The sequence below is a fragment of the Prionailurus bengalensis genome, chromosome C1 (genome assembly GCF_016509475.1).
Source record: "Prionailurus bengalensis isolate Pbe53 chromosome C1, Fcat_Pben_1.1_paternal_pri, whole genome shotgun sequence".
Taxonomy (NCBI): domain Eukaryota; kingdom Metazoa; phylum Chordata; class Mammalia; order Carnivora; family Felidae; genus Prionailurus; species Prionailurus bengalensis.
In genome coordinates, this window is record NC_057345.1 from 33,449,474 (window position 1) to 33,460,342 (window position 10,869).

The 10,869-nt window shown below is 43.6% G+C and overlaps 1 protein-coding gene across 2 annotated transcripts; it reads right to left on the bottom strand.

The window, feature by feature from the left end:
- Nucleotides 1–300: 300 nt before the first annotated feature.
- Nucleotides 301–7,147, bottom strand: LOC122480363 (small vasohibin binding protein). Of its 2 annotated transcripts, none has more exons than XM_043574629.1 (3): nucleotides 7,051–7,147; nucleotides 6,067–6,207; nucleotides 301–737 (listed from the first exon to the last, which is right to left on the bottom strand). In XM_043574629.1, exons 2-3 carry the CDS (start codon nucleotides 6,178–6,180, stop codon nucleotides 651–653), a joined length of 201 nt encoding a protein of 66 aa, XP_043430564.1. In that variant the 5' UTR covers nucleotides 6,181–6,207; nucleotides 7,051–7,147; the 3' UTR covers nucleotides 301–650. The 2 variants fall into 2 exon arrangements, with proteins under 2 accessions (XP_043430564.1, XP_043430565.1); XM_043574630.1 differs by having other exon boundaries at nucleotides 6,067–6,225; nucleotides 7,051–7,123.
- Between the last annotated feature and the right edge of the window lie 3,722 nt (nucleotides 7,148–10,869).

Here is a 10,869-nt window from a genome sequence, read left to right on the forward strand (position 1 = left end):
CGTCACGTATTTATGTCCGCGTGGCTGAAAATTCAGGAGCTGTTGGGTGTGCTGGGCTTTCGCCCCAGGAAGGAGAACTGGAAGCACTGACTTTCTCTTCCCTCCTCCCTTCCACTCCCTCGCCAAGGACGAAGGGTTGCCTCCGCTCACCTCAACTTGTCTTACCTATTACATTCTTCCTTTTTATTAATTTTTATTGGTTTAAATTCAAGTTAGTTATCACATAGTGTTATCACATCTTTTCTGACTCCACTGTCTATGGCTAGGCACCCCCCGCCCCCAAACTAAAGTGAGCAAACGAACATTTTATCAGTCTTTTATTTGTATTTTTGGAGAAGATCTACAGTTTCACGAGAAACACTGATTTTTTTCTCAAACAATAGAAAAAGTTAAAAAAAAAAGAAATCTAGGGTCTAGTGTCTTAGAAGAATAAAACGAGTCTCTTCAGCAAGCATCGGGCCAATTCAGACGGGAGTAACCAGTGAAGCAGGAGTCACACACAGGAAGTTCACATTTATCCAGTTTTAGGAAGAACCCAGATGTCGTCTTGTCTGGTTCTGTAAGGTTCCAACTGGACCGGCTCAGCCTAAAACTGGCAACAAGCTGACCAGCACAGCCTCCGGGGGCCGTGTCGTTTGGACACGGGTGGCTCACTCTCCGGGAGGCTGCATCTGTTTACAGAACTCATCGAACTGCTGCTGCTCCAGCTCTGTCATGACTCGGTTGAGGGCATAGATCTGAAGGGAGAAGCCGACATGTTAGCAGACGAGGCAGCTGCTTAAGCAGACACCACAGGCTGGGTCAGGGGCAAATGCCGGGCCTGAGGCAATAATGCAGGGACAGTGATAACGGAGCACAAGCGACGGCTACTGATTCCATCTGGAGCATGAGGGGAGAAGCAGGCAGGTGGCTTGATCTGGCTTTTGAAGCTTCAGTAGGATCTGGACAAGCAGGGAAGAAAGGACATACTAGGGGGCGGGCAGAGGGTGATGTGACGGAATAAACAGAATGGAAGAGTACAGGATTAGTTCTGGAACCTTCAACTATGCTAATATGAAGGATATCACAGCATGTGGGGAGGTGGAGAGAGCACTGAGGATGTTGAAGCCTTAAATGCCCTGCCGAGGCATCTGGACTTTGGCCAGACTCTGGAGAGCCAGCAAGATTAGTGCGCAGGGGAGCAACCCGATTGTATCTCTGCTTTGGGAGAGATAACTAGAGACCATGTGAGGGATCAAGTAGGGGAAAAAGAGATTGCAGGCCCCTTAGGAGGCATCATCACAATAGTCCAGGGAGGAGGCGGCAAGAATATGACGACGTAGGGCAGGCAGCGGCGGTGGAATGAAAATCGCGAGAGACATTCTCAGGTGAAAGGTGGGGTATCTACCTCATTCCTCACCTTTATCCTTGTGGTGCTGATCTGTCCACTAAAGAACAGAAACATCATAAAACGCCCCCAGTTGTAAAAGAGAAAAATGAAGGAGTGTGTTTGTGTGTGGGGGCGGGGGGATGTAACTTGGATCAATTTAAGAGAAGACAAGAAAGGGGGAAAAAAGAAACCGAGCAGTGAGACAAATAGAAAACACAAAATAAAGAGCAGAAAGGCAACCAGATGTGTAAGAGAGGATCACTAACCATGCAAGATGGTTCTTTGAAAGCAGTAGAGAAAATCCTGCAAACCTATGACAGGGTGAACGGAGATAAAAAGGGGGAGACACAAACATGACTGGCATCAAAAAGAAAAGATAATCACTGATCTAATGGAGACTAACTCCAAGTATTATGAACTCTGTGTCAATAAGTTTGAAAACTTAAAATGAAATAAATTCCTACAAAGAGTAAAATGATCAAAACTGACTACATAGAAAGGGTGAATGATCCTACAGTCCCCCATGTGTCTACTGTGGTGAGACCCTATAATCTCTAAGGAAAATGGGAATCCCACACAGTGATGAGGACAGTTACAAGCAACATAAATGATTATCAAAAAGCAGAATACTGACGGTTAAGGGGCACCTGGGTGGCTCAGTCGGTTAAGCGTCTGACTTCAGCTCAGGTCACGATCTCGTGGTTCACGAGTTCAAGCCCTATATCGGGCTCTGTGCTGACAGCCCAGAGCCTGGAGCCTGCTTCAGATTCTGTGTCTCCCTCTCTCTCTCTGCCCCTCCCCCACTTGTGCTCTGTCTCTCTCTCTCTCTCAAAAATAAAAACTTTAAAAAAGCAGAATACTGATGGTTAAAATGGTTAGCTTTTAGGTTATATACACTTTACCACAATGAAAATAAATGCATAGATCTGAATAGTTTAAAAAAAAAAAAAGCGGAGTGAAGAGAGACAGTCACAGAATGTAGTAACATATTTAAAAATTCAGAAACATGCACAACTAGATAGTATATTGTTAGGCCACAAAGTATTACTTGGGGGTACACAGTGGAAGAGTAAATTAGTACAGAACAGCAAGGGCATGATCGGCATAAAATCAAGAAATTAGGCCATGCTAGTGGGAAGGGTTGGGGACAAGACCAGAGTGGGGCCCGAGAAGCTTCCAAGTTCCTGGTCATGTTCTATTTCTTCAGTTGGGTGGTAGGCACAGGGTTGTTTTATTCATCTCCTTTAAGTTGCACACATTATATATACATATGAATACACATACTTCTTATATATGTAGATTAGATATAGATTTATAGATATAGGTATCATATATTTGAACCTCGGCTTCATCCGTTCATGCTTTACTGAGCATTTTAATCTGCATCTGACTGAGCTGGGGACTAAGAAGGATATGAAGTAGCTTCTTGGAGACCAGAAGGCAGACTGGTAGAAGGGAAAATAAAATAAGCAAAGAAGGGACTCAAAATAGGTCAGCAGGTCTGAGCCAAGGAATGAAAGACTTTTGAGAAGGAAAGAGTCGCTAACAGTGTCAAATGCTGCTTCACAGCCACATGTGCCCTCTGTTCCCATTTATCCCCCACATCGCTCCATCACATCGAACTTTCTAGAATGTGCCATCTTTGTAGAACTGAATGGAACCTGTGTCTCCTTTTCCCCGCAAGGGTCTTGCCATTTCTATCTTAAGAGAATACATCCCAGGCAGCACAGATAAAGCGAACAGCAAGGTCACTGTGGGGCAAAGCAAAAAGCAGGAGCCGAAGGTCAGATTTAGCTGGCAGTCCTGCCCCTCGATCCCTCAGTAACTAGGGTTCTGTGCTTTAAAGTGAGGATAATACCTTCTACCTCACAAAGTCACATATTCTCTATCTCTTCCTTATGCCAGGCAGGATTTACAAAGGTCAGAATAATGGGAGGAGTAATAAGCCCTAGTGTGAAGATACACGTGGTCATGCACGTGCGGGCTGGCCCCGTGCCTGGGAATGTTACATTTCAATATTCCAATATTCCATTGCAGCATATCACCATAAACACGATCAGTCCTTCAATTCAGAATCCGCACAAGTAAGAGCAGGCCAAGTGCCTGGAAGCACCCGATCTCTGCTAACAATCTGCTGCCATTTACTGGGTGCTCTCTTGGTGCCAGGCCCTGTGCTAAGTGCCTTACATACATTTCTGTTCCTCATGACAATCTTGGGAGGTAGAGGTCATCATCCTCGTACTAAGGGGGGGACTGAGGTTCAGAGAGATGAAGCATCTTGTCCAAGGTCCCATGGAAAGAACTGGGGTTCATAGAGGAGCGGGGATTTAGAGTTGGACTAATAAATCTAACCTGTGGAACCTCACCAGAAGGATGTCAATAAGGACAAGAATGTCCCTGACAGCATCTTTCCTTACAGCGTGCACAAAGGACGGTTGCCTCAGGCTGTTTCTTAGAGCAACCCTCCAACTGTTCCCCAAAGCGTAATGCAGTAAGAACATCTGGGGCCTGGATCTAGGTGGGGACGGGGAGGTGAAGAAGGGGAGAATAATTTGTTAGAATCCAAGTCCACAGCCCTCAGGCGGTCGGTCTTAACCCAAAGGCAGATTTCTGTGTATGGATTAACTTCAAACACTCTATTATACAGTTTACTTAGTATAAAGCGCCTCCCCCAATGAATGCAGCTCCACGAAGGCAGGCATTCTTCTCCGCCTGGTCCAGTCACGGGTCTCAAGCTCCTGCAACGGCGCCTGGCACCTAGTAGCAGCTCAGGACTTAATGAACGGATCAAATCAACAAAAATGTGAAGTCTTTCGCTATCAAGTAGGAAAAGAAGTGAGGAATGAGAACCCTCTTACACTGCTATCACCTCTTTGACAGCAATCTGGCAATGTCTAGTACAACGGAAATATACACAGCCATTCTACTTCTAGTTATAGATGCTCTACGGAAATTCTAGCACAGGTGCCAAAGCATCTATGACATCGAAAAGTTTTTCACGACAGTAATATCTGTAGTAGTAAAAATCTACAAGTAATTTAAATGTTCATTACTGGAAGAACGGGTAAATATACCCAAGTGGATTCATAAAACAGACTACTGTATCTCTTTTTCTCCTATGCTCATTTCTTTTGTTTCTTAAACTAAGAAACAGACTCTTAACTATAGAGAAAAATTGATGGTAATCAGAGAGGAGGTTGGGGTGGGGGGGATGGGTCAGGTGGATAATGAGCACCGGGTGATGTATGGAAGTGTTCAATCACTACATTGTACACCTGAAACGAATATTACACTGTAAGTTAACTAACTGGAATTTAAATAAAAAGTCAAAAAATAAAATAAAATAGATTACTGTAAGCAGTGATGAGGAATAAACTACATTATTATAACATGAATAGTCCTACAAAACATAATGTAGGCAAAGGGTCAAATAAAACACAGAATTTTATTTTTTACTTATTTATTTTTCTTTTTTTAAAGGAGGATTTTGTCAAGTTTTAATTTTTTTTAATGTTTATTTATTTTTGAGAGAGAGACAGAGAGAGAGCATGAGTGTATGAGTAGGGGAGGGGCAGAGAGAGAAGGAGAGAGAATCCTAAGCAGGCTCTGCCAGCACAGAGCCCAACGTGGGGCTTGAACTCACGAACTGTGAGATCATGACCTGAGTTGAAGTCAGATGCTTCACCAACTGAACCACCCAGGTGCCCCTACTTATTTATTTTTTGATAATTTTTTTGAAGATTTTATTTTTAAGCAATCTCTCTGCCCAACATGGGGCTTACACTCACACCCCCGAGATCAAGAGTTGTACACTCTACTGACCAAGCCAGCCGGGTGTCCCAAAACACAGAATTTTATTAATATAAAATTTTAAAACACAAAAGAACATTGTATATTGCTCAAGGATATCTATTAATATATTTGAGTGTAAAAGCATAAAACATTATAATGGTTGCCCACAGAAAGGGAAAAAGGGTGTAAGACAGGAATGGACAAAGAGGACTTCAAATTCATATGTAATTTTTATTTATCTGAAAGGCTCCAGGCGAGTATGACAAAATATTAATCACCACCAATCTGGGGTGCTGAGTACGCAGGTGTCTGTTATAATAGTCTGTTCTTCCGTATTTTTTAATGTCTCAAAAAAGGAACAAATAAAATGACTAGAAAGAGGGAAGACAGTGCAGCAAGCTTTCTTATGATATTAAATACTAAAAAAAAAACAAAAACCCTACATGTCTGGATGTGCTCCAACAAAGGTAGTGTCAACAGTTTAGCTTTTCATTCTCAAGTTGATTGTGTAGACTGAACAAAGGAACAGGTCTGGTGGCTATAGGACCTGCGCCTCTTCTGGTTATGAGCAGCTAGCTGCTCCCCGGCCAAATCCCGAACATCTGTGCTAGAGGGTATCCAACACTTGTTGTCTCACTCTGACCCCTCCCTCACATGTCCCTTCTGTTTTTCCTTTCTTCCTTGCACAAAGGCTCTGCACCACGAATCACGTGGGGACGGTCAGGGCTCTGACAGTAACCTGGCATGAGACTCTGGGCTGCCACTCCATCATTCTGGACCTCGATCTCCTCCCAGGAGAGCACCTGCTTTCCTGGAGGCAGAACTGCATCACAGTTCTCTCTCCTGTCTCTATTCCAGCATCATCTCCAGCAGACCACAGGTATACTCGCCCATCTTTATCTCACCTCTGCTCTTTGTCTTTGCTTCAGCTCCTGCTGGGCTGATTTCTGCTTGGCCTTCTCCACTCTGCTGACAGGTTCTTTAACTTTGGATTTTTCTTTGCGGGCAGGTGGATCCATGACTTGGCTTCTGAACGCTTCCTAGCTCTGATGATGCAGAAGAGACTGATGAACAACAGAAAGAAAGAAGGAAAGAAAAGAAAAAAGAACTGCCGGTCCCTTCCCTAACAATCCCTGAGCTCAGCCCCTTCCTTTGACAGGGAAGGCAGAGTGGCCCGGTGAAAAGGGTGCTGGATTTGGTGGACTAAGACTGAATCCCACCGCCATGACCTTGCTGGGCGTCACTGGGCGAACCGTTATAATATTCTATTTTTCTGCATTTTTAAATTTATAAGAAAAAGAAAAAGCAAGAAATGAATAAAACTAATATAAGGAGGGAAGAGAGTGCACCAAACTTTCTCCTGATATTAAATACTTAAAATCCCCTCCCCACTCTGAGCCCGTTTCCTGTCTGCAAAATGGGCCAACAGCCACATTCCCTGCCTCCGAGGCCTGCGGCGTGAGGATCAAGCCAGAGGACCTCTGAAACGTTCATACACTGCAGCGCGGTTCTGTGAGGACACCGCGGCCCGGCGGGGCCGGCCCACGCGTCGGAGCGGGTCGGCGGGGAGGCCCGGGCCTCGCGCGGTCTCCGGCCTCCGACCCGGCGCCTTCCCACGCCCCGCCGGCCCGACAGTTGCGGCCCCCCGACGCCGAAGGGTCCCCGCCTCCCGCCGCTCCGCCCGGGCCCGCCCGCCGCAGCCCGCCGCCCGCCCGCGGCCCAAGCCCGGCCCCGGGGTACGCCTCCCCGCCCGCCGCTGCCCTCTCCGGGGGCAAGATGGCGGCGAGCAGCGGCCCGGAGTCGCCGCCGGCCCTTCTCGCCTCGGGACTCCGGGGCCCGGCCGCGTCGCCGTGCAAGACCCCACGCGGGACACCCCCGCCTTTCCCTACCTCCCGGCTTGGACTCGCGAGCCCGCCGCGCCTAGGATTGGGCAGGGCCGGGGGCGGGGCCGAGAGGCGGGGCGGTGGGGCTGGCGCGCTTTGAGGCCCCGCCCCCGGGAGAGCCGCGCGTGCGCAGAGATCACATCTAGCCATTCCCAAGTCATTCCAGAGTGTGAGCTCTGGGGCAGGGGTGGGAGGTGACTAGCAAAAGCTTTCCCTGGGATATTTTCTGGGACAGCTACTAGGCTTTGAAGAGTGAGATCTCAAGCCGGGACGAGAATTGTTAACTTCCTGGCCTTCACTATTCTTAATTCGAAGAAAAGTGTGGATGGTGACCGCTGCCTTCTTGGTTTACAAGCTCGTTAAGAAGACCAAGGGAGGGAGGTCCTGCTGGCCACAGTGTTTGGAAAAAGGAAATCAGGACAGAAATGTAAATAACCAATATAAACATAGAGAAACGTTCAAGCTCATCGATAATACATAATTTTACATTTTTTTATAATTACAATTTTAGTCATTTAAAATAATTTTACAAATCAAAATAGCTGGTCATCGTTTCTCATTTATTAGATTAGAAGGATTGAAGAAAATGGTAGGTAAATGACAACAGAAATCTTGTTCAGTCTAATCGTAATAATAATAGTAATAATAATGATAATGGCTGCCTCACACACTGTTCTTAGAGCTTCACATTTATTAACTCATTTATTCCTGTTGATAAGTATGTATGACAATGTACATGTATAGGACCATGTTGTTATCCCCATTTGACAGGTAAGGGAACAGAGCACAGAGAAGTTAAATGACTTGTCCATGGTCACACAGCTAGTAAGTACCCCAGCAAGTATTTCAGCCAGGATTTAGGATAGGAAATGGCCTATCCAGAGAAAGACGCGGCCATGTAGACCCCCAACTTTTGTTCCTCTAAGGACTAGGCAAGAATTGAAACAATTGATGGATGCTAAGCAGGGAGCTGTTCAATGGATATAGACTTTGAATTTTGCAAGATGAGAAAGTCCTAGAGATCTTTTGCCCAAGAATGTGCGTATGTTTAATACCATTGTATTGTACACTTAAAAATAAATAAGATGGGAAATTTTGTGGTTTTTTTTTACCACAATAATAATACAAGCATGATCTTTGACTCAGCAATTCCACTTCTAAGTTATCCTAACTAAATAATCAGAGATAGCACTATTCTTAAGAGTGAAAAACTGGAAACAATAAAAATAATTGTAATAGGGGTTGATTAAATACATCATAGGATAGCTGTCATGGGAGTCAATGCAGTCATTAAAATGACATAGCAGAATATTTATTGATGTAATAAAATGTTTTTATTAAATGAAACAGTTAAAAAGAGGCACATACAACACGATCACAACATTTGTTTTATTTTTTCAAAAAAGATTATTTGGGACATATGGAAAAAAGGTTGGATGAAAACATACCAATAGGTAAATCCAGATTACTTTGAGAGTAGAGGGGATTTTTATCTTCTTTGTGCTTTTCTGTATTTTCCAAAATTTCTGCAATGAACACTTATACCTTAGCAAGATTTATACTTTCTTCTTTTAATTAGAAGGAAGTCTAATAAATTTCATTTAAAAATGCTATACGAATGGTGATTGGATTATTGTTAATAATAAAAGTAGCCAAGTTAGACTGGATTATAATACAGCTGGAAACAGGCATGGGCCTTTGGAAAACTTTAGAAAGCCATTCTAAAACGGACTGCATGCAGGGTATGAAGGAGTGGAAAAGCCGAAGTAGAAGATTAGGAAGAATAGTGGAGCCACTGATAAAAGTGAAGGTATGCTGAGTTAGCTTGGGAAAGGATAAAGAAGAGGGTAAATTAGAGGTGTGTGTGTGTGTGTGTGTGAGAGAGAGAGAGAGAGAAAGAGACACACACACACACACACACACACACACACACACACAGTGTGTGTGTTAGTTTATACTCGAGGTGGCAATAGGCAAGAACAGTTGTCTAGCTCCAGAAAGGTACAGGTGTAGAGACACTGGTTTGGGATTCTTCATCAGGATAGTGAGGCTGGAGTCTGGAAGGAGGGGGAGTCTGGAAGGAGGGGGAGTCTGGAAGGAGTGAAAATCCCCTCCCCCTAATTCCTCCATGAGTTTATGATATCTATCTATCTATGCATCATCTGTCATCTTTTTGTGACCATCAACAGACTGTTGGCCAGTCTGCTTAATTCCCTAGTTGGCTGAGTCAGAGTTTATGTTGATACAACCACAGTATATTTTTACAATTGAGGTGTATACCATACTAAGGTTACATTCACTTTATTGAATAATTTTTTTTCCTATAGTCAAAAATTGCCTTTTTCCCCCCCATTCACTTAGTTATGTATGCATCTATTGTTAATTCTTCCCCAAATTCTCCATCTGGACTATAAAACATCTCTTGATCTGGTCACGTGACTCTGGTGATCTTTCAGTGTCTTTTTTTTTTCTTTTTTTTTTAATTGGAGACATCCTTCCTTAGGCCCATCCTCTTCTCTCCAAGTTATCGTCATGGCCTCACTAGGCAACTATCGTTGTAGGACTTCCCCTAACCACATTCTGGGGATTCCCATCTCTTCTCCCTGGTGCCAAATCCGTTGTGTCCTGGATCTTCCCATTTGTGGTTTATTCTCTCATTTTAGAAGAGTGGATTCTCCAGTAACCTCCCCAGAAGGGATTCATGGGAGGTAAATGTTTGAAACCTTGCTTGTCTAAAAATGGCTTTATTTTACTCTCACATTTGACAGTTTGGTGGGGTACAGATTTCCAGACTGGAAATCAAATTCTCTTGGAATTTTAAAGGTATTGATCCGTTGTCTTTTAGCTTCTCATGTGGCTAGACTTTTGAGAAATCTGATTTTTATTCTGGTTTCTGTCACTTCCTGTGTAATTTTTGTTTGTTCATTTGTTCTCCAGAATTTTTTAGGGTATACGTTTTTCCTTCATCCTTGGTGTTCCGAACGCTCATAATGACTTGTCATGGTAAGTCTTTTTCATTCATTGTACTAGACACTCCCTTTCAGTCAGGAAACGTGTAGTGTTCGATTTTGGGAGACTTTCTCTGTGATAGATTCCTTGGTTTTTAAAATCTTTTCTTTCTCATTTTCCACCTCTTGGTTTTGCTCTAGTTTATAAGAGATTTTCCTGAACTTCATCCCCTGCTTCTTCTGTTGAGTGTTCTCATTTCTGCTCCAAAATTGTAATTTCTGAGTTTTTCCTGGTACCTGACTTTTCTTTTGGCAACCTCTTGCTTTCATGTTGTGGATTCATATACCTGAGGACATCAGTTGTAATTTTCTGCTCTTTCCTTTCACTTCGTAGATTTTTTTGTTTTGTTTTGTTTATTTTGGTCTCTAGCTTTGAAGCTGGAGGCTGTCCTCAAATAATGATAATAGCTACCAAATATTGGGTGTCAAGCTCTGTTCTGAGTATTTTACATATTTTAACTAATTTAATCCTTATACTATCCCAGTGAGGTAGTTACCATTCTTATCCTCAATTTACTGATAAGGAAACTGAGACACAGAAAGGTTAAGGCTCTCATCCTGGACACACAGCCTGGAAGTGAACCTGAATCTAATCAAACCTCCAGCTTTCCAAATCACAGGAAATATGAGGGATAGAGAAATAAATTCAATGATACCACTAGAAAGCAATCAGCCAAATCCAGAATGTGGGACATTGTATGAGACAAATTTCTAAGTTTTACCAATAATCAAGGGTATAAAGACAAAAATCTTTTAAAAAAAAGGGCAAAGAGACCATTATGGAACAAAGGCACTTTAGAAACCGAACCCCGGGGCG

Bases quoted from the DNA above. Each gene is read 5' to 3' on its own strand.
- LOC122480363 (XM_043574629.1), bottom strand. From the start codon at position 6,180: ATGGATCCACCTGCCCGCAAAGAAAAATCCAAAGTTAAAGAACCTGTC. The intron at 738-6,066 runs GTGAGATAAAGA...TTCTCCCTTCAG, and splicing joins AGCAAAGACAAAGAGCAGAG to ATCTATGCCCTCAACCGAGT.